The sequence below is a fragment of the Mustelus asterias genome, chromosome 4 (assembly GCF_964213995.1).
Source record: "Mustelus asterias chromosome 4, sMusAst1.hap1.1, whole genome shotgun sequence".
NCBI lineage: Eukaryota > Metazoa > Chordata > Chondrichthyes > Carcharhiniformes > Triakidae > Mustelus > Mustelus asterias.
Window position 1 is genome coordinate 52,198,133 of NC_135804.1, and position 24,164 is coordinate 52,222,296.

The 24,164-nt window shown below is 46.7% G+C and overlaps 1 protein-coding gene across 2 annotated transcripts in view; it reads right to left on the minus strand.

Moving 5' to 3' along the window:
- Window positions 1-24,164, minus strand: part of nlrc5 (NLR family, CARD domain containing 5) — a 191,942-nt gene that overhangs the window by 17,848 nt on the left and 149,930 nt on the right. For both annotated transcript variants that reach the window (XM_078211022.1, XM_078211023.1), the window contains 8 exons: window positions 21,819-21,908; window positions 14,847-14,930; window positions 12,453-12,536; window positions 9,264-9,347; window positions 7,746-7,829; window positions 5,333-5,416; window positions 4,509-4,592; window positions 1,532-1,615 (listed from right to left, as the gene is read on the minus strand). In XM_078211022.1, coding sequence (XP_078067148.1) covers window positions 1,532-1,615; window positions 4,509-4,592; window positions 5,333-5,416; window positions 7,746-7,829; window positions 9,264-9,347; window positions 12,453-12,536; window positions 14,847-14,930; window positions 21,819-21,908 — 678 coding nt within the window. The remainder of the gene's footprint in view (window positions 1-1,531; window positions 1,616-4,508; window positions 4,593-5,332; window positions 5,417-7,745; window positions 7,830-9,263; window positions 9,348-12,452; window positions 12,537-14,846; window positions 14,931-21,818; window positions 21,909-24,164) is intronic.

A 24,164-nucleotide genomic window follows, 5' to 3' on the forward strand; every position in this document is an offset into this window, starting at 1 on the left:
GCTCACCTTTCTGTGACTTTCAGGAAGGACTCAGTCTTATACCCTTAAGTTAAAGGTACCTGAACACACTTCAGAAAAATGATTGTCAGACTGCAGAGTTTCCCGACTTACATGCACTGTCCTACTTTCTGGCTCTCTTGATGTCATGCCCCATCACTGACCAATCGGGCAGCCAGTGACTGAACCTCCGGCAATGTCACAGGGGGGAATGACAGGCTGGTGACCCTCGCACATACTCTGTCCTCCCACCCTCGTAAGATACAGCGTTTCGCTGCGTGACAGACAATGTGGCTGAAACTAGGGGGCTCGCCGTGTGCAGGGGGATTGGGGCCTGCAAATCCTCTGGCACCACAATACCTCCCGAACAAACAATTCCAACCTCATTTCGCCAGCTTGATCCACCCGGTTTCTCAGGAATTCATCATGAAAGGGCTGGTTTTATACTGGGGACGGGGAGAGGGGGAGGTGTGAAGTGTGGCGAGTGAGCGGTAGGGGAGGGAGAGAACACAGTCATAAGATCACCAGCATTTTCCTGCTCCCAAAATTGAGTTAAATGTCTTCTCCACTGGTCAGCAAGGTATGTAGACCCTGCAGCAGTTGAACAGTGTGTTGATGGTGGACATTTACTGACTGTAAAGTGATTCTGATTCCTGATTAATGCGATCCTGGTATAGTTGTCGACAAACTCTCATTGTGAGGCAGAATAAGGAACATTGGGATAAGCCACTCAACCTGGCATGGTGGCATAGTGGTTAGCCTCACAGCGCCAGGGACCCGGGTTTGATTCCTGGCTTGGGTCACTGTCTGTGCGGAGTCTGCATGTTCTCCCCGTGTCTGCGTAGGTTTCCTCCGGGTGCTCCGTCCAAAAGACATGTGGGTTAGGTGCATTGGCCATGCTAAATTCTCCCTCCGTGTACCCGAACAGGTGCCGGAGTGTGGCAACTGGGGGATTTTCACAGTAACTTCATCGCAACATTAATGTAAGCCTACTTGTGTCACGAATAAATGAACTTAAACAACCCTTTGAACCTATTCTGACTGATCTATATGGTAATTCCAGTTACACATCCTGAGCAGGATTTTCCAGCTGCGCTCGCCCCTAAGATTGGAAAATCCCACCTGAGATCAGCGGACCATTGCATGATCCGTGTCCCACACGCTACGATTCCCATGGCGGGTGGGACAGGAAAATTCCTGCCCCTGACTCCATACCCAATACCAACATCGAACCAGAAACTCACTTTGAACTTTTCAGTTGATACTGAGCCTCAGTCACATTGGCGAGACACAGCTCGAAGATTTCCACTGCCCTTTTGTGTGAAGATAGTTCATAAATCTTTGGAGCTTCACAAACAAAGAAATAAAATGCATGTGGGAATTTCTGTATCTAATCGTTCCAACACATTTCGGGGGAAATCTGGATAGCAGAAGAAAAATGAAAGTGCAGAGAGGAAGTCTCATTTAAAAGCCCTGTGTCACCAGCCTGGGGTTTCCCACTCAGTCTTCAGCACACTGAATATGAGGCACTTACTCTAGCTTTTTTAAAGATGTCATTTTTGGTAGTGCCATTGCGAGCTCCGTCACTCCTTTGTTCCCAATGCTATTTTCAGGTAAACTGCAGGGGGATAAGAAAATGTGCGATTAGTACGAATACACAGCATTTCAACCATTTTTAATCATAGGGACTCCCCTTCTTCTGCTGCATGACACTGAGCTGGCTTGGGAGCTTCTAGAAGCCTCAGTGGCTATTCATAGAAGTGGCTGTTTAATACTTAGGCCTTTTGTGAGTTTTTGTGTTTTAATGGTTGCAGGGGAGGGGGCAGGGGAAACCGGAATATTCTTGGTGTCCAGGAGTCTGATAAATTCTAAATGCGCAGAGAATTCTGGGAAACTGTTTTCATTTGAAATATTAATTTAAAGTCATGGGGGCGCCCAACAGTTCCAGACTGTGAAGCGGCTGCACCCTCTTGATTATTGGAAGACAGAAAGAACTTACCTGTTGCGACAAACTCTGTACTTGGCAGGTTTTTTATTTGTGAGGTAAACCATTAAATCCAAAGTGAGATTAAGACAATTTTGGAAGGCGGGGGTAATTGGATTTCCTGGTTATGGTAACATTTCTGAAAAGTTGGACTTTGGCTGAGGTTCCAAAGCGGATGAAAGTGAAAAAAAAAGGCTAATTAAAGCTAATTGGATGGTGAGTGGATACTCTTATTTCAGCCTGTTATCGTGCAGCAGGACACAGAATTTGTGTGAGGAGAAGCAAGCAAAGCTCTCTACCGAAAGATCAGTTTTTTATTTGGCAGTAAGAAGAAAATTACTTAAGAAGCTTTTGGTTAGGCAATGTATGAGTGAGCTAAAAGAGGCTGGATCCTAAAAGTGGCGTGATTAGCTCAAGCATGCTGAAGAACTGAGTGTTATATCAGAGGATCAGATCATGAACCTGGTATGTTGGTTGGTCAGTTGAAAAGGAATTCTGGAAAGTTAAGCCATCAGACCTGGATGTGACCTGAGTGAGAGAGAATTTGTGATGTGTAATTGGTTGATGTTCATTGCACCCAGAGCCCTCGGATAGAATATTGGTGAAAGCGACCCGAGGGCCAAGTTCATTGAGTGAGAAAACATGCTGGAGTCCAAATTGGAAAGACTGTGAGATTGCACATGTTGACCCCTATGTGCAGGAGTGATGTGAGTGCCTGTAATTTTGTGAGGTATTTCTTTGTTGCATTGACTTTCTAGAATGAGACTCATCTTTTCAAAGTGAGATAACATTGGTCTTGCTTAATGTTATGTTGATTTTAGGTTTGACTTACAGGAAAAGTTTCAAAAAGTGAAATCTTGGCTGTAAATTATTTTTGTTGGAGTTGTTTGTGATTCCTTTCCTTTCAGGTTATTGAATTCTCTGGGGATTGTAACAATTAGTGGATTCTTACATTCAGAGCACAGAATGCTGGCTGGAGTGTGAAAACCAGCGTGTAGCTCTCCAGCTGCACAGCTGAGTTTTCTCTCCAGATTCTCGGACTCTCTGTGCACAACCCACAAGCAACTGGACAACTCTGCGCCCCTCTGCCACATAATCACCTGAGCAAACCTTCACCCCATCACAAGCACCGTGGCAACCCCCCCCCACCCTCTCCCAGCCAGATTGGCGGCAGTGCCAGGGGATAGTGCCAGGATGCCAGCACATGCCCCTCTCCCACCGGCGGCTACAGTTACCCTTGTGCGCTGGCGAGTTCCCCTCGATTGCCTCCTGAGTTTCCATCGCTGTTGTAAACTTTGCCAACACAGGGAAAGGGCAGGAAAGAGGGCACGAGGATTGTGTCGGATCAGCCATGATTCAATCGAATGGCAGAGCAGGCTCAAGGGGCCCAACAGCCTACTCCTGTTCCTATTTCTTATGGCCTTATGGACATGGGGGAATTCCCTGCCTGGGGGGGAATAAATGATGGGGAAACCCCTTGAATACATTTAAAGTTATTTCAATGCATTTAAATTAGGTTCCCGCCACTGTCACGTCACCGGCGAGAGGCGGAGAATCTCCGGGATGAATCTCCCATCCCGTTGCGCTGATTTGTTTAGTGCAGCGGGCCGAGAGATTCAAGCACCGGCCAATTCGCGCTGGGCGTCCAGCCCTGAGCACGTCTCTCAGCACCGGATTTCCAGCACTGTCAGCTCTGTACCAGAAATCGGCGGGGAGCTGCATTAGATATACACGGACGATTCCCATATCATTGAAATTTCATTAGCAGGCCTGGGACTGAAGTCTCCGAGCCCACCAGCCTCCCACGCCGCCCCGTCAGGAGTATTTCACTCCATCGGGGTTTGCAGGGAACTGGCAGCCTGACCCTGCTGGACAATCGAGGCCCCCCCCAGAGGGTCGGCACCGGGTTGGCGCCCCCAGGCATGGGTGCCCTGGCAGTGTCCGAGGGGCAAAGTGCCAATGCCCAGGAGCACTTTGACACTGACCACTGGGCATCAGGCGGTGCCAAGATGGTGGGGCCTAATGGGGGGTTGGGGCCTGATAGGGGCGGTCGGTGGGGATGGGGGGTCCCGCTGCCACTCTGCAGGCAGGATCGGTGAGGGAGGGAGGACAGCAATTGGGGCTGGCCATCGGGGTGGGGGGTACAGCCTGCTGGGGGAGTCGGGGCTGCAGGGAGGGATTTATACCATGGAGGGGTCGGGTGAGGGTGACGGGAGATCTACGATTGGACTGTGGGGGCGCTAGGGCTGGCATTGCAGGGCCATAGGACTGGCCAGCAATCAGGAGGCCACTGCACTTGCGTTGATCTGCTCATACTTTTAACAGAGTAATCACTGCCTCATTGAGTGATGCATTGAAGAATGTGCAGCATTTAGTGTTCGAGGCTCCTTTACAAACAAAAAGACAATTGACAGCATCCTTATAACAAGCTCTTCATCGGAACTGTAATCTTATCATTCACGTGATAACTGTGATAGCTGTTTGCTGCTATTAGCAAGAGAAGACTGAATGCTCGAGTTTCCCTCACCTTATCACTTCGATACTTGGGCACAGCCTGAGACCCTGTGCGAGGCTCCCTCCACCACTGGCAGTGAGCTCACTGGAGTGAAGACTGAACAGAGAGGTAGACAAATGTGGATTATTATTTGCTCCAGTTGTGTTTTAGAAAATAAACCACATTGGTTATTTTAATCTAAGTGCAGGTGGGGACCCCACAGGAACAGGCAGCGCATTGGTTTCCCCTGATCTTCCTCTCCATTTCCAATGTGTAAAACCAGAACTGCACTCCATCCTATCAGGTCCCCGTGGATGGTTTAGGTTTAAAATCACAGGCTGACTCCAATCCCCTCTGTAGATCATTGACATTTTCTTTAATCAGCATGAATTTTAGAAGAGTGGAACAATAAAACAGTCTCATCTGACTGATAATAAGTACAATAATAAATACTGTCACAGCACAGACACACACATGCACTGTACGCACACATTGCACACACACCCTTCACATGCACACACTACACGTGACATGCACCCTGCACATGCACACACGCACTGTATACTCACCCTACACACACACATTACACATGCACACCACACACACGCACACTGCACACACTCCACATAACACATGCACCCTCCACTCTACACACATACACACACCACACATATTGCACACGCATACACAAAGACATTACACACAACACACACTACACATACAGACATTACACACAACATTGCACACACACGCGCACACACAGACACTACACACGCAGACACGTTACACATTGCGCGCACACACGAACACACTACAATCGCATACACATACACACATGGACATCAGATAGCACTTACTTCAAAACCTTTAAGCAGGGCAGCTTTGGCAGGGCTTCAGCCAACTTCCTCGCAGTTAGATCACCGATCTTGTTCGTGGATAAACTACATGTTTACATTGAATGGACAGAGTGAAAACAATTGATATCAGTATTCAATAAACCTCACGGGAACACAGTGAGCTGTTGCATCAAGCGCAGGTGACAACACCAGGGTTAAAAGACGACGCTGGAAAATATTTGGGTTGAAAATTCTTCAGGTTGGAGCCAGAGCAGGGAAAGGAGTTTCTATTTCTGACTTGACCTTAACAGGAGGAACACACAAAATTTTAAAGAAAAATCACATCTGAAATTAGGAGAAGGCTGATTTGCAGAGTGAACTGAAATAATGGTTTGTGTTTTGGGGCTTCTTTGAACCATGTATCGGAAAAAGGAAACAGCAGGTTGGAACCGGCAGTGATTGCAGGCTGACTTTGAGAAATGACATTGCCAGCAAAGGCGGTGAGTAAAAATTACAGGGTGGACTTTCAGAAAATCACTGCTACAATTTTCCCATTCATACTTGCAGTGAAGTCCCTCAGCATGGGTAAGAATCCACAATATGATTTTGAATTTCTGGTTTCTTTTGATGTTGTTGCTGGCTTAAAGGATGCGCGTTTTGAACGCAGTTCAAAATGGACAGATTTTAAAGATTTCATTCTCAGGTTCCTTGCTGGTGCTGTGTTAGGCTTTCATGAGCATTTGTACACATTGTTAGTTATTGCCTTTGCTCTCAGTTCCTTTTACTGGTGGATTCCAGTTGAGATCCTCGCAGTTTGTCTGGAGGAGGCAGTTCAGCCTGTGTGAAAGATGCTCCGTGCCCCCATATCAGCACCAGCACATCTGCAGACAGAAGTGGAGGTACTTCACTTTGACACTGCTGGTGGAGGAGGTCTCTTTCAACTGGTCCCCTCCCTCACCCCTCCACAACAGAGCTGATGTGAATGCCTGATTCGTCTGGACAGGTCTGCAGAAGCCCTCTAACCACAGAGTGTGCCATGCTTTAGGTGGAATGAACAATGAAAGGAAGCACTCTCAGGTGGATGAGGGCCCACTTTATCATAGAAACCCTACAGTGCAGAAGGAGGCCATTCGGCCCATCGAGTCTGCACCGACCACAATCCCACCCAGGCCGTACCCCCACATATTTTACCCGCTAATCCCTCTAACCTACGCATCCCAGGACTCTAAGGGACAATTTTTAACCTGGCCAATCAACCTAACCCGCACATCTTTGGACTGTGGGAGGAAACCGGAGCACGCGGAGGAAACCCACGCAGACACGAATCATGGCAAATGCAACCCACCAAGGTGGCACCAGCTCATTCCTAAAGGCCCTGGCATAACTACCTGTCTTTCGAGGGTTTGGGCAGCAAAGATGCAGATGCTGCATGGATACCTGCAGCCACTGGGCACTTCCATGAAATGGTTTCAGCACAGAAGGAGGTCATTCGGCCAGTCTGGGCCAGCTCTCTGAAAGAGCAATGCACCGACTACCATTCCCCCAAGGACAGCTGGGGCCTGAAATTCAGCTGCACCTCAATAGTCACTGGGATGGGGCAGTATGGTGGCACAGAGGGCACCCTCCTTGTATAAACATCACCTCCTCAATGATAGCAACCATCGCAGGAGGAGATCAGTTCCTGAGATCAGCTCTGTCTCTCCATAAGAATCCCCTTTCATCTGAGTTTTTCAACCGCTTTAATCCCCTTCAAATTTTGTAAAGGCTGCTTCATTCACTTTCTGAAATTATCCCCCCACCCCCCATCCATTTTCAGACACCTCCTTCAAATCTCTGTAAATTTCACACACACAATTTCCCTGTTGCTTCACTAACATTCTTCCTACATCTCACTCAGTCTGCACATGGCACTATGAAGATTTAAGCATGTGAGGTTATACAGGCAAATCGAACGCAGTCTGAAACTGGAATTGACAACATCCAGAACTCAGTGTTGATGAAAAACTACCCTCTTTTCAAACATAAAATTCCAAAGATAACTAGTTTGCAAAAGTGAGCTGCTGTCAGCGTTAACTCTTAACTCCAGTAAATGATATTATTTCAAACTGTAAATCTGACCAATCAACATGACAATACACGGCTAATGTTTCAGGCTGATGAACGCTGACAAAAGGGCATTGAACTGAAACATTGGCTGGAATTTTACCCCCTCGTCTGCCCCGGAATCGGGGCGGGCAAGGCTCACAGAACAGAATTCTCCGGTGGCCTTGGGCGGGATTTTACGAGCCTCGCCCAAGCGAGGTCGTAAGATCCCAGCCATTAACCCCGTTTTTCTCTGTTTGCAGACGCTACCTGACTTACTGAGTATTTCCAGCATGTTCTTCAGATTTCTACTACACAGTATTTTGCTTTTGTAACAAGACACAGCACTCACTGAATCTCTTCCACCGACGGGCACTGAGCGAGAGCGCGTGCCAGGCTCTCTCCACCAGCTGCTGTGATGTTGTTCTGTGTCAAGCTAATGGTAAAAACACAAAAAGGTTGCAAAACACTTTGAAATGTACCAAATGCTGAAGCCACTCTTGGTTGAGTATCTCACTAATCACCTCAGAATAACCCGTATTTTCCAAAAGGGTCCGTTAAAACTATCTGTCATCAGATGAATATACATAAAACAAGTCCAACATTAGTTACCAACATCAGAAACTCTGCGCTAGAAGCTCAGGATTCATTGTCCATTATAACACGTGTAAAAGTAGATTATTAGAAATAAAATCCATTGTTGATTGATATTTTGCCAAATTCCACTCTCCATGGGGTTATGTAATGTTTGTCTTTGGTCATCTTATTTCAGATGTCACTATCCAATTTAAGAAAGGTGACAGAGAGAATGCTGGGAATTATCATAGAATCCCTACAATGCAGAAGGAGGCCATTCGGCCCATTGAGTCTGCACTGACAACAATCCCACCCAGGCCCTATCCTTGTAACTCCACACATTTACCCTGCTAATCCCTCTAACCTACACATCCCAGGACCCTAAGGGGCAATTTACCATGGCCAAATCAACCTAACCCGCACATCTTTGAAGTGTGGCAGGAAACCGGAGCACCCGGAGGAAACTCACGCAGACACGGGAAGAACGTGCAGACTCCACACAGACAGTGACCCAAACCGGGAATCGAACCAAGGTCCCTGGAGCTGTGAGGCAGTAGTGCTAACCACTGTGCCACCGTGCTGTCCATATAGTCTACTTAACATAATGTCTATTGTCAGCGAATTACTAGGACAGAGTGACTGAACATCTTGAACATTTTTAGCTAATCAGAGATCCAGTGTGGATTTGTAAAGAGTACATCAAGCATGACACAATTGCTTGAATGGTTTGAAGAGGGGACTGCAGTGGTGGACAGGGGAATATCAATGGCGATATTTATATGGAGTTGCAGATGCAGTTTAATAAATTCCCTCAGAAGTGACTGTGAGCTAAAGGTGATGCTCACGAAGTTGATTGACCCGGAAACTGGCTGAGTGACTGGGGCCTGGGAGTAGGGATAATGGGCAGGTACTCCCGTGGGAGTTCTCCCCAGAGTGCGGGCAGAGTACAAGCCTGTAAGAGCTGCTCAGACTGGGTAAATAAACTATTGTTTGTGGTAAGTCCTTGGTTACCAGCTTTTGGAAACCTAACACTTCTACAGTGTCATATTTTGTTGTATAATGCTCCTGTGAAGCGCCCCTGGGACATTTTATAATGCTAAGGGTGGTATATAAATATAAATTGTTGTTGTTAAGTGAAATCAGCACCGACTGAGGGATGAACTAGGGGCCATCCTGGTTTCAGCGGCTTGTTACCATACAGTGCAGAACCTGTACCAGCTGACCCTGTATCAGCTGACCCTCTGGACAAGCCCTTGGGAAAATATGCATTTACAATCAAAACACAGCTACTTACTTCAGTATTTTCAAACTTTTCATATTGGGCAGTACATCCGCAAGGTTCAAAGCTCCCGCATCCTCGATACAGTTTCCATTTAAGCTGAATAGGAAAATATGGCATATTTAATTCGGAGTTTATAAGTAAGACACTGCTCTCATTTAATGCGTCTCATTACAGCAGAACAGCAAAATGATCAAATAATATGTTGCACATTTCTACTATGACTTGATCTATTTTGAGTAAGTTGTACATTTGACACCAGTGATGTTCTACCACACAAGGCTGAATTCATTTACTCCATGCCACAGGGTGACAGTGAGTTTTGTGATATTAGTAGCAAACCTCTCAACAGAGTTATGCGAAATATCGCTGTCTGGTTTTTGAGCTAGAGTATTTCCCTGGGTTACCAAACCTACTGCAGAGAGCAGCTATTGGAATTATATACAAATGTGTTAATGGGTTGATTGCTGATATCAGTCTGCTTGTGTGAAAGACCAGAGGCTACAATCAAACTGTAGAACAAAAATGAGCCTTTTCTCAATTTATACCCAGATCGTTTACCCTTAAACCCTCGGAAAGAATGACGGGGTTGCAAGTTGTCAGGTTAAGGAAAGAATTGCACTTCAACCAATCAATGGGTGGCATGGTGGCACAGTGATCAGCGCTACTACCTCACAGCTCCAGGGACCTGGGTTTGATTCCCGGCTTGGGTCATTGTCTGCATGGAGTTTGCACATTCTCCGTGTGTGTGCGTGGGTTTCCTCCGGGGGCTCTGGTTTCCTCCCACAGTCCAAAGATGTGCGGGTTAGGATGATTGGCCATGCTAAATTACCCCTTAGTGTCCCGGGATGCGTAGGTTAGAGGGATTAGCGGGGCAAACATGTGAGGTTGCGGGGATAGGGCCTGGGTGGGATTGTTGTCGGTGCAGACTCGATGGGCTGAATGGCCTCCTTCTGCACTGTGGGGTTTCAGTGAGACCATGGCTGGAATTTTCCAGCCATTCATACCCTGCTGCCCACCACTGCAAGCAAGGATGGAGAATTTGGCACTCAGCTAAATCTCCATTAACTGCAGCGGGACTGGAAAATCCCACCGGAGAATTCCACCCCATCGCCAAGGAACCGTCTTGGACCATTTCTATTTGGCACCGCGTTTCATTTGTTTCTCTTTACATTTTAACAACCATTCTCTCTTCCAGCAATCAGGAGTGGGCCAATTCTGTCAATCTGCAGCAATACAGTGACTGGTGAGGGGCGCACAATTCCAGTCAGAGACCCCTATTCTTCAGCAAGCATGCTCACCCCTCACATTGCATCATAGAAGTAACAATCTACTGGTGTCTTCTTTCCAGTTCGTTAAGCTTTCTTAAATATTCATAAAGCAGTTACATAGAAAAGACCAGACCAAGTTCCAATAAGGAGATGCTTTTATTTTGTTCATTTATTGCCCATCCCTAATTGACCTTGAACTGAGTGACTTGCGAGGGCATTAAGAGCACATGGCGGAGAAGCTGGAGTCACATGTAGTCCAGACAAGGAGAGCAGAATTCCTTAGTGAGCCAGATGGCAGGTTTTACGACTATGGGCATCGTCGTCTAATTCCACATTTTTAAAAATTGAACTCAAATTTTACCACCAGCCATGGTGGGACTCAAACCCGGGGCCCCAGAGCAATACCCTGAGTTTCTGGATCACCATCCAGTGACAATACCACTACACCACCAGCTGAGGGCGCAATAGCTTAAGTTGCTGTGGCTCACTATTTTCCTTCATTAATTATGTCTCAACTGGAAAATACTGTGGGAATAGTGTTTACTTTTCTTTAATCTCAATCCAGAAACATTCATGCTCTCACAAACACCACGACAGGCACGATCTAACACGCTGGGACTGCTGATTAAAAACACAACAAGGAAGGCGCCACAGGGAATGTTTTTATTTTGTGCGAATAGGCGGGCGGTTTCTTTCTGTTTTTAATGATCTTCATCTTTCCAATTGAGTGTTTCCAAATCAGAAGTTGCTGCACAGCCTGCCTGCCAGTTATAGAATCATAGAATCCCGACAGTGCAGAAGGAGGCCATTTGGCCCATCGAGTCTGCACCGATCACATTCCCACCCAGGCCCTATCCCCATAACTCCATGCATTTACCCTAGCTAGTCCCCCTGATACTAAAGGGCAATTTAGCATGGCCAATCAACCTAACCCGCACATCTTTGGACTGTGGGAGGGAACCGGAGTACCCGGAGGAAACCCACGCAGACATGGGGAGAACGTGCAGACTCTGCACAGACAGTGACCCAAGCCGGGAATTGAACCCAGGTCCCTGGCGTGTGAGGCAGCAGTGGTAACCACTGTGCCACCGTGCCAACCAGCCCTCACCTTGCTCCCTTGTGGCTGGTCTGAGGAGGCACCAGGGAGCACCCTCCACCAAAGAAACATTCTGGATTTTTTCCATTAATTTACACAATTGGTCAAGTTCCCTTAGGGGTTTACCCCGATCCCCATTTTAACCCCGGGTGCAGGAACAGGACAATTTGCCCCTTTGCTTCGCCACAACACAGCAACAAATTCTTCAGTGGCGGAGTGGGGGGGTGTTGTACTTGTGAAAAAACTCCTTTCATTGGCTACCAAGCTGTCACTGGGCTTCAAAATTAACAAAAAGAACTTGCATTTACATAGCGCTATTTTTCAAACACTCAAAAGTGCTCATCAGTCAGTGAGGTATTTTGAAGTTTAGTCACCGCTGTAATGTAGGAAACTATCAATTTATGTACAGCAAGATTCCACAAACAGCAATCTGCTAACAAGCAGATAGTCAGCCTTCAGTCTGCTGGGTGAGGGATAGTTATTCTGTCCGAACACAGTTCCTGTTACTCTGTCCTAACACAGAGAATTCCCCAGCTCTTCTTTGGAATATTGCTGTGAAATATTTTACATTCAACCGAGAGGGCGGATGGGCCTCATCCAAAAGGCAGCACTTCCAAGAGTGAAACTGACCCTCAGACTGAACCGGATTGGCAGCCTAGATTCTGTGGTCAGTTCTCTGGAGCAGGATTCGTTCACAGTAATCAGCCGCGTGCAAAGTATCATAAAGTGTTTCTGAAGATGCTGGATAGACGCAAACCTTCTTCAATGAAATGTATTAGCATACACTGAGTTATAGATGTGGTGGAATCAGATGCATCAATGTAGTGGTATACTTACTCTATTTCTACAATCGCAGTGCTATGCTTCAGTCCGTTTGCAAGATATGCTGCCCCTTTACAACCGATGGAGTTACACCTCAAACTAAAGGAAGAAGAGGAGATGGTTTTAATGCTTTCAATAACTACCGAGGCCATTCTCACCAACACCAAAATAAATTTGGAGATGTGGAGAAGGCACCGGAGAAAAATGTTTGAGATTCTGAGTAAGATTCCTTCAAGTTTTCTTGTTAACCTCAATTCAACGCCACATCACCAGCTGGCACGTCCTAATTGTACAGTGTTAAACACACAATGGGACAGGGTGGCCGGGAGGGGGGGGGGGGGGTTAACTGTGTTTCATTTGACATTATGTGGATGCAGATCTTTATGATGACTGCTCCTTTTTTTCTTCATTTACAATCTTCTTCCCTTTCTGCATCCTCCCCTCCAAGCTGGGAATGTTGGTGCTCAGCTTGCTTCTTGGTTTCTGGCAATGATTGCCCTTCCGGGCCACTGGGGGGCACCAGAGACCGCAAACAGCATCGAGATAGAGGCAAACGAAGCAGTTACTCACGGTGCTGCCTGACATCCAGACACCAGAATTCACCCGCTAACAGTGACACGGGATCTTTTACATTGGAAAGAGGGGGCAGACACAGCCTCAGTAACTGTGACCAGGTAATGCTCACACAGAGCTGCACTGAAACACTAGTTAGATTATCTCTTCAAGAGTGGGACTTGAACCCACGACCCTTCAGACTTATGCACTTGGTGTGTTGCCACTGAGCTATAACTAAAGCCAGCAGCAATGGAACTGTGGGTGGCGTTCTATATACACGGTCTGTTGCGTCTCCTATCAACTGAGGATTCCAGGCCAGCAGCTCACTGAAACTCTGGGACAATTTGTTTCATTCCTTAACAGAAAACTGTCACTTAGGTGACACGGCATGAACAGGAATTTCACTAGATTTCAAACATATATAAATATATATGTACAAAATGTACATTTATATTATATTACAGGCGACAGAAATTGAAGAGTAAATGGGCGGTAATTTTTCCACTGGTCTATATCCACTGTTTGCGGGTGAGTTGGTAACTATCATCATCGATTTTAAAATATCAATAAAGAGAGAGGTGGTGAACATTTGGTTAAGTGCAGAATTCCAATCAAAAACAGAAGTGGAAGCAGAATCCAACACGACTTCTAGAATAGGAGTGGGTAAATAGTCCAATGTAAAGTTTTCACAGGGCTGAGAGGAAAGGCAGAGAGCTGGTGTTCATGTGATGGTCTGTGGTGTAATGGGATAGATTTTCCACTTGCTGCCCAGCGTGATATGGATCGTCTGCCTGTCATTGAAACCACCTAACTTACAAAGCAGGTGGTTTCAGTAATGGGCAGCCCATCACATGGTGGTTCCTATAATGGGCCATCAATTGACGATGTCAGTGGAGATAGTGGTTTCAGTAATGGACTGTTAATTAGCCATGCCAGTTTAGACGGTGGTTTCAGTAATGGGCAGTTAATTAGCCATGCCAGTTTAGACGGTGGTTTCAGTAATGGGCAGTTAATTAGCCATGCCAGTTTAGACGGTGGTTTCAGTAATGGGCAGTTAGTTGGCAATCAAAAGAGAAAATGCTGGAAAATCTCAGCAGGTCTGGCAGCATCTGTAAGGAAGGTAAAGAGCTGACGTTTCTTATCATAGAATAGAATCCCTACAGTGCAGAAACAGGCCATTCGGCCCATCGAGTCTGCACCGACCACAATCCCACCCAGGCCCTACTCCCATATCCCTACACATTTTACCCGCTAATCCCTCTAACCTACGCATCTCAGGACACTAAGGGGCAATTTTTTAACATGGCCAATCAACCTAACCCACACATCTTTGGACTGTGGGAGGAAACCGGAGCACCTGGAGGAAACCCACGCAGACACGAGAAGAATGTGCAAACTCCACACAGACAGTGAGTGACCCAAGCCGGGAATCGAACCCAGGTCCCTGGAGCTGTGAAGCAGCAGTGCTAACCACTGTGCTACCGTGCCGCCCTTTCGAGTCCAGATGACCCTTTGTCAAAGGTAAAAGGCATAGCAAGTGGGAGATATTTATACTGTAGGCTGAGGGAATGAAAGGTAAGGCATAGCATGAGTCAATTGGCAATGCCAACGCCGGCATCTCCACACAATGCCAGTTTAGACAGTGGTTTCTATAATGGGCCGTCAATTGGAAATGCCAGTTCAGGGGATAAGTTGAACATCTACCCTCATGATCTGTATATCAGGTACTTGAGTGCAGAATTCACAGCCAAGGAAATTTCCTGTTGACATTACTGGCACCAGAGATCGCTTCACCTTTCCAACCCACCTCAACTTGATGTTTGTTCAAACTTGAGGACAATACTGAGAACTCACTTTAATTTCTTCAGACACGTCATTCTAGGTATTCCTTCAGCTAAAAGCTGTGCACCACCATCCTTCAACATCAGGGAATCCAAGCTGCACAAGAGGGAAGAGAATGGACAGGCATTAATCTTTCTCGTGTCACTCCTTCATGTGTCACACATTACAACCGCTTTGGTGCATTTTAATTAACGAGTGGAATACGGTGTCGGAGCTGCTGTCTTTTGGATGGAATATTAAACTGACTGCTTGCTCAGGTGGATGTGAAAGATCCCACAGCATTCTTTAAAGAAGGGGAGCTATCCCCAGTGGCCTGGCCAATATTTATCCCTCAATCAACATCACTTAAACAGATTATCCAGTCATTAACACCTTGCTATCTGTGAGAGCTTGCTGTGTGCATACTGACATACTGTTTCCCACACCGCAACAATGACTACACTTCAAAAGTACTTCACTGGTTATAAAGCGTGTTTGAAGCCTTGCACTGTATGTGAAAAGCACTATATAAACGCAAGTCCCGTTTTTGGTACCTGTCGGTACTTTAATTCTAATCAAAAAAGCCAATTCAAATGAAGTCCAATCATGGTCCCACATGAGAGACAAACCAGATCCAAACTGACAAGACAAGATATTGCATCCCATCTCGGGCTCGATCAGACAAGATCCAAGCTGACAGGATGAGGCATTGCACCCCCTCCTGGGATTGATCGAATGCTTCGTCTTAGCCAAAAGGCCGAGATGACTTCGACAAATTGCATCAGGTAATGCCTCAGTTTAACAACCTGTCCTGGTCCCTCCACGCTGACACTATAAGAAAGCCCACCAACAACAATATTTTCTCAGGAGGCTAAGGAAATTCAGCATGTCCACTATGACTCCCACCAACTTTTACAGATGCACCATAGAAAGCAACCTTTCCGGATGTATCACCTTAGTATGGCTCCTGCTCTAACCAAGACCACAAGAAACTACAGAGGGTCGTGAATGAAGCCCAGCCCTTCACACGAACCAGCCTCCCATCTATTGACTTTGTCTATACTTCCTGCTGCCTCAGGAAAGCAGCCAGCATAATCAAGGACCCCACGCACCCCAGTCATACTTTCTTCCACTGGAAAAAGATACAAAAGGTCTGAGATCATGTACCAACCGATTCAAGAACAGCTTCTTCCCTGCTGCCATCAGACTTTTGAATGGACCCAGCATATATTAAGTTGATCTTTCCCTACACCCTAGCTATGACTGCAACACTATATTCTGCACCCTCTCTTTTCCTGCTCTACTGTGTACTCTGTGAATGGTATGTTTTGTCTGTAAAAGAAACAATACTTTTCACTGAATCCCAGTACATGTGACAATAATAAATCAAATCATTGGCTACACTGATCTTTTACTCTACCCTAGCTTAGGCAAACCACGATCGCAGGTGTCAGCACATCCCAAGTGCAATGGACTAGCCTCATCCCCTGCCTGATCATGGTTTCACCCGTCAGGCGAGTCCTTTATTTGGCTATGCCCCTTAATCAATGAATCAAAGTACTTTAATGGATTGATTGGACTCATTATAATCCACGAAACTCTGCTGGCTTTGACTGGATTATGTAAGTACTATCTAATTCCAAACTAGCAATCTGTAATTTTAATAATATCAAATGAAGAATGAATGTCATATGTAAGCTTGGCTGAAAGTCTCTACTTCAAAATTTCTGCTTCAAAACACAAGCAATCTGAAGTTATCATTTCAAACAGTTCATCCAAACTCTGGTCAGATGAAATCCTCCGTGTTGTTCCCTGAGCCTGGGTTCCAGTGCAATAGATTAAAAAGCAAAATGACCCAACAGAATTTCAATTTACATGTGAAGCAAAAAGCAAGAGGAAATTGCCATTTTCAGACAAAAGAGCGTTGCTGATTTTCATTTTCTGTTGGAATCGTTACTTGTCAACTTTCTTGCATGACAGTTTAGATTGTATTTTTCACATTTGTAACTTTTCTGCTTCAGATCACTTTTTAATTGTAAATAAATCAATGTATTTGTTATTGTGGTCTGTGATAAAACACATCATTCTGAATTGAGTTAATTGTGTAGCCCATGACGACATTAAACCGAGTAATCAGAGTATTGCAAATAGCCAATCCTGAGAGTAAAGGGCTTTACGAGGGTAGGTCACAGGCAAATTTACAGCTCCTGAACAATATGGGACAAGGCCCATTGACACAGCTGTTCAGAGATGGTGCTCACTCAACTGATGAACGTGTTAGGTTCCCTGTTGCTGGTTTAGGGAGCGCAATGCAGACACGCCCATTTTGGCAGAATTAGGTTTGCTCCAATATATTACAATGCATGATCTTGATTGCATGAACACAGCAGACATAAAACTTAGCCTCTAAAGAGAAGCAGGCAAGTGACACCGATAGAATAGGCCAGCTTTCTCCAATATAGGGTGAATGGAGCTTCTGTATCACAGAAAGGCATAATCTATAATGGTCCCAGTATTATCTGAGAGCGAATATCCTCCAAAAATCAAACGGATAGAGGTGTCAATGTGCAAACACCTTGGCCTGAATTTTTAATATGGCAGGGGCTCAGTCCAGATAGTTGACAGGAACAGATCCCCATCGACTGACTGGTCCACTGCCATTTGATGCTCTAACAAGCATTGATCGACAGCAGGCAGGACTACTGTTGTCACTTAAATGGAAGGGCCGCCTTGGGGAGCTGCTGATTGGCTAGCTGCGCTCCAGGCCCTCCAGACACAGCACTGCAGTGGCCAGAAGAGGCACTACAGCTACATGCCTGGGACTAAGTATTGGAAGCTCTAAGCCCCTTCTTCAGGTGAGTGGGAATTCTGTTCACAAACAGAGTTTATAAAGACACAGACTCAATTTACATGAATAATGGTTGGAATGCGAATACTTACAACTAATCAAGTCTTTAAGAAACAAAACAATGGGAGTGGAGAGAGCATCAAGACAGGCTAAAAAGATGTGTATTGTCTCCAGACAAGACAGCCAGTGAAACTCTGCAGGTCCACGCAACTGTGGGCGTTACAAATAGTGTGACATGAACCCAATATCCCGGTTGAGGCCGTCCGCGTGTGTGCGGAACTTGGCTATCAGTTTCTGCTCAGCGACTCTGCGCTGTCGTGTGTCGCGAAGGCCGCCTTGGAGAACGCTTACCCGAATATCAGAGGCCGAATGGCTATCACCAGGCAAGACTGTTCTCTTCCTGTTGGGGAGCACTTCAGCGGTCACGGGCATTCGGCCTCTGATATTCGGGTAAGCGTTCTCCAAGGCGGCCTTCGCGACACACGACAGCGCAGAGTCGCTGAGCAGAAACTGATAGCCAAGTTCCGCACACACGCGGACGGCCTCAACCGGGATATTGGGTTCATGTCACACTATTTGTAACGCCCACAGTTGCGTGGACCTGCAGAGTTTCACTGGCTGTCTTGTCTGGAGACAATACACATCTTTTTAGCCTGTCTTGATGCTCTCTCCACTCCCATTGTTTTGTTTCTTAAAGACTTGATTAGTTGTAAGTATTCGCATTCCAACCATTATTCATGTAAATTGAGTCTGTGTCTTTATAAACTCTGTTTGTGAACAGAATTCCCACTCACCTGAAGAAGGGGATTAGAGCTTCGAAAGCTTGTGTGGCTTTTGCTACCAAATAAACCTGTTGGACTTTAACCTGGTGTTGTTAAACTTCTTACTGTGTTTACCCCAGTCCAACGCCGGCATCTCCACATCATGACTAAGTATTGGGACAGGTAAGTGCAGAGGTCCCAGGGCAGGGGACTCCTAGGGTGGTCCGAAGGAGGCTGTGTTGTTGTGTTGGTGACAACCTCCTACCCTATCTTCCTGCCTCAGATTGAGAATTTTTAATTTTTCTGTCCCCTCCTCCCCATCTATCCAGCCACTTAAGGGTTCACCATCACCTTCTCGAGGGCAATTATGAATGGGCAATAAATCCACACTCGTCCTCGTCCACACTTGTGAAATAATAGAATTTTAAAATCTTCTAAATAAATGCAGGGCTATGTCATTAAATTATTTCAGTGATTCATTGACTAACCTCAGATGGAGCCAAAACGGACATTTACCAAAATGACTTCAGCGCTGTCAGCTTAGGGAGAATGGGAAAAAATATCCAAGGCCAATCTCTATCTTGTGAGCCCAATGGACAAGAGCAGGAACGACACATACACACGCACACATGTGCACATACACAAACATGTGTATGCATGTTCACACACACACACGTGTGTGCATGTTTACACATGTGTATGCATGTTCAGACACACACACAGACTTGCACACACATGAGCACACATGAGTCAGGCAAACAGGAGTGAACAGCCTCTTGGCTGGGGAACCCAGGACATGAAATCATCACTCAGAATGGTTCAGTGCCATTAGGACTGGAGGGAGGCACAGGAGAGGAGGCAGTGAGGAGGGAGGGATGAGAGAGAGCGAGAGTACCTTTCTCTGCACATCCTGCCACTTTGCTGGGAGGTACTAAAGAACAAAGCAAAGTTGTTCAGGAAACCTTATAAAGGGCAGCGTTGGCCCTCAGAAATCACAAGTTGATGGGTAAGGGGGTTACACAGCCTGCACTCGGTTTGTGATTTATGTTCTGCAGAAACCACGGGGCCCCCTCATGAAATATATTTAATCTGTAGGCCAGGAGCTCAGAATGGAAAAGACAACAGAAACACACACACACACAGCCAATGAATCAGCAGGACAGAGAGTATAAGAGCAGCATTGTGAGAGGTGAGGAGCCTCTGCTGTGTGAATCATAAACTCATAGAATTCCTACAGTGCAGAAGGTGGCTATTTGGCCCATGGAGTGCACCGACTCTCAGGTAGAGTATCCCACCCAAGCCCTATCCCCGTAACCCCACATATTTACGCTGCTAATCCCCCTAACCAACACATCTTGTGACACTAAAGGGCAATTTACTATGGCCAATCCACCTAACCTGCATATCTCTGGATGTGTTACAACAAACGTTAGACTCTCTATCTCCCTTTGCCATCTCCCCCATATCCTCCTCAGAAGGCCCTGGGTCTGACAGTCAGTGGTTGATAGAACAATGGATCAGAAAAAGAACAACATCAGATTATAATAAATACAAGCAGTGGGCCATTCGGCCCATCCAACCTGTTCGACTTTCGACACGATCATCGCTGCTCTCCCTATCCTCAATTCCCTAAGAAACCAAAAATTTGTCTATCCCAGGATTAAATGCATTCAGTGATGAAACATCCACAATCCTCTAGGGGGACAGAATTCCAGAGATTCACAATATTTTGAGTGAAGAAAATTCTCCTCATCTTAGTCCTAAATAGTCAGCCCCTTATTCCTGAGATTGTGCCCCATGTTCTAGATTCCCCAAGCGAGTTATCTTCTCAGTGTCGACTCTGTCAACCCCTTTAGGATCCTGTTTCAAAGAGGTCACCTCTCATTCTTCTAAACTCCAGAGATTGCAGGCCCAATTTACTCAGCCTCTCATCTTTGGACAATCCTCTCATCCCAAGAACCAATCTGCCGAACCTTTGCTATACCCCCTTCCAATACAAGTGCATCTTTCCTTAAATATGGAGAGCACAACTGTGCACATTCCAGATGTGGCCTCATCAAAACCTTGTAGCAAGACTTCCCGGTTCTTGTACTCCAATCCCCTTGCTCTACCAACTGCCTTCATAATGGCTGTATCTGCATCTTAATGTTGTGTGTTCCTCATAAAGAGATCAGCAAAGTCTTTCTGAAGATCAACATCTACAAATTTAACGGCTTTCGCTAAATCTGTCACGCATATATTACGTACAAAAAATGCTGCGCATGTTCAGAGAGAGAAACAGAGTTGACATTTGACACCTGTGATCTTCTGCCAGAACTGGAAAATGTTAGAGATGTAGCTGGTTGGAAGAAATACGGGTGTGGGTTGAAGGGGTGGCTAGGTGGGCCAGGGACGGGGAGGAGACAACAAAAGGGATGATGGTGCAAGGCAAAAAGAGGTGGTAATGGGCCGAATAAAGGCACAAACATTGGGTCTGGAGGGGTACGGAAACAGCAAACTCACTTGTGAACCGTGGTTATGAGCTGAAGTTGCTGGACTCAATGTTGAATCTGGAAGGTTGCAAAAGGACAAAGTCTCCTTTATATTGGAGCAAGGGAGGGCTGGTCCATTGTGGAATAAGTACAGGCAGGTCTATGGGTTGTTGGAATCGATTTCCACAATAATTATACTCTCATTTTGGATTGAACCAGGCTGGCATTGGATCCCACTTTCTCCTGACCAGATGGTACAGTTGTGGCATCTCTCTGGCCCATTCTCCATTTATCTAGCTTTGCTTTATGGGTCCCAGCGCAATATTTCATGGCAAATTAACTGTGGCTTCTTGAAGAGCAATCATGGGGAAGATCAGTCAATTTTGACCACAGGACGGCATGGTGGCACAGTGGTTGGCACTGATGCCTCACAACGCGAGGGACCTGGGTTCAATTCCTGGCTTGGGTCATTGTCTGTGCGGAGTTTGCACATTCTCCCTGTGTCTGCGTGGGTTTCCTCCAGGTGCTCTGGTTTCCTCCCACAGTCCGAAAGACGTGTTGGTTAGGTGAATTGGCCGTGCTAAATTCTCCCTCGGTGTACCCGAACAGGTGTCGGAGTGTGGTGACTAGGGATTTTCACAGAAACTTCACTGCAGTGTTAATGTAAGCCTACTTGTGACGCTAAGTAAACTTTAAACTTTTTCCATCTCCTATCAGCCTGTCCGCTCTTTCACTATCTCCTGGCCTTTTCACATCTGATCTCTTTCTTTTAGACTCTATCTTAATTCTTCTCATCCCAGTTGTGTGCTCTTGTAGCCAAGTTATTTTCATTATATTTTTCCAATCAATTCCTATCAGCACTTGGGCAAAGTTCCCAAAAAGACCTCTGGCTCATGTAGGAAAAACAAGGCAGTGTTTCACTCACTTTATCTCTTCCAATCTCGTGCAGGTACGGAGTCCCTTGGCCAGCATACTTGTTCCAGTCAAACCAACGGCTGTAGGTATTCGAGACAAGCTAAAACAATAAAGAACATAGGATTATAAGAAATAGAAGCAGGTGGAGGCCATTCGGCCCATTGTGCCTGCTCTGCTATTCAATATATTCATGGCTGATCTGTTGGTGGCCTCAACTCCAATTTACTGTCTGCCTCCCATAACCTTTGGTCCCTTGTGGATCAAGAATCTGCCTATCTCAGCCTTGAATAGATGTAATTCCTCAACCTGCACTGCTTTCTGGGATGTAGAATTCCAAAAATTCCCGATCCTCCAAGAGAGGAAATTCTTTCCCATCGCTGTCTTCAATGGAAAAGCCCTTGTTTTGAAATGCTGCCTCTAGTTCCGGGTGCCTCCCATGAGGGGAGACATACTTTCAGCATCCAACGTGTCAAGCCCCCTCAGAATCTTTATGGCTGCGATTTTACTGGCATGCCCCGCCCATCGATGGGCACAGTGAGCTGGTAAAATCGCGCTAGAGCCGTGAAATCAGGATCGTGCCCGATATCCCGGCTCTTACAATCTTACCGGCACTGGATTTCTGGCACGGTCAGCCTCTCACCCATTTCGGCTCACTCGCCTGTATGGCCTCGCCAAGAGAGGTTTTCTTTGGCGAGGAAAACATCTGCGCCCCATGAACAGGGAACAGTCGTGTTGGCCTTGCCGGGAGAACGGGAGGCCATTGAGGCCCCCAGGGGAGGCCGAGGGCTGGGGGGTGCCTCTTGGGCATTGCCAGCCTGGCATCGGCAGCCTGGCACCTTGGCACTGCCAGCCTGGCACCTTGGCAGTGCCCATCGGGCAGTGCTGGGGATGTAGCCTGAAGGGATTGGGGCCTATGTGGTGCACAATCTGGAGTGGGCAGGGCCTACAGGGGACAGGGCCACAGGGAGTGAGGCCAGGCTGGGGCAGCCCGGGGGACCCACTGCCGCTCTGCCTCTGATTGGTGGAGGGAGGGAGGGGGGCCCACTGCTGCTCTGCATTGCGATTGTGGAGGTGGGGGGGGGGGTCTGATGCTGCTCTGAATTGCAATCTGGGGGGGGGGGGGCATGATCCTTCTGGGCGATGGGGGGGCGCGGGGGCTATATTTTCAGCGATGAGGGGCTCGCGATTGGCTGCGGGCCCCCACAACTGCGAGCAATGGGGGGGGCTATGTTGAGGCTGGCTGCAACAGCAGAGGCCTGACAGATCTCTTTCTCTCTATCAGGCCTCTGCTGTTGGAATTGCACATGTGCAGCCCCCCACAGAAGTCTGCACATGCTCAATAGCCCCCTCTGCTAGTTGATCAGGCTGGCTGGCAATTTAATCCCCACCCACTGCCTCTAGGATCTAGAAACAGTGTAGCCTATTTTTCAAGCACTATGTGCATAAGATTGCGAGTAATCGCTTGCCCAAAAAATGGATCTGCAACTCTCCCATTTTCACGCTCGCTGGACACTTATAATTTTTCTCATAAAATTCCACCCTGTCGCTGGAATTGTACTGCCCCGCCCACCACAGAATTGGAGCGGGCGAGGGGTGGACAACAGAAATATCCGTTGACCTCGGGTGGAAATTTCTGATTTCGCTTGAGAGAGGCCATAAAATCCCGCCAGATGGACAGAATTTTACGAGAATGATTCTAAGTGTCCAGCTCGCGTGAAAATGGGAGAGTTCCGGATCTGTTCCCTGTTCATGGGGAACAGGTGTTTTCCTTGTCAGAGGGAACCTTCTCTGGCACGGCCATAAAGGCAAGTGAGCCTGGACGACTGAGTGCCGGGCTCACTACACACATGCACATCATCATTTAAATATATTTAAATAAATTATTCAGCCTCTCGCCCTTTTCCGGTGAGAGGCTGACCTCGCTGGAAATCCGGCAGTCATAAAATTGCGAGAGCTGAGAAATCGGGCGTGATCCTGGTTTCTCGGCTCTCGTGCAAGTTTACCGGCACGTTCCGCCCATCGATAGGCCGGGTGAGCTGGTAAAATTCCACCCTATATGTCTCAATAGGACCATCTCTCATTTTTCCAAATTCCAAAGAACATGGGCCCAGCTTGTTGAACCTTTCCTCATAAGACAACCCCTTTTTTCCAGAGGTCTAGCTTGTAAACTGTCTCTGAACTGCCTCCAATGCAAGTCCTTCAAGTAGAGACCAAATCTGTACACAATACTCTAGCTGTTATCTCACCAATGCCCTGCACAGTTGTTGTCAGACTTCCCTCCTTTTATACTGCACCACCCTTGCAATAGAGACCAACATCCCATTTGCCTTCTTAATTACTTGCCGTACCTGCAAAA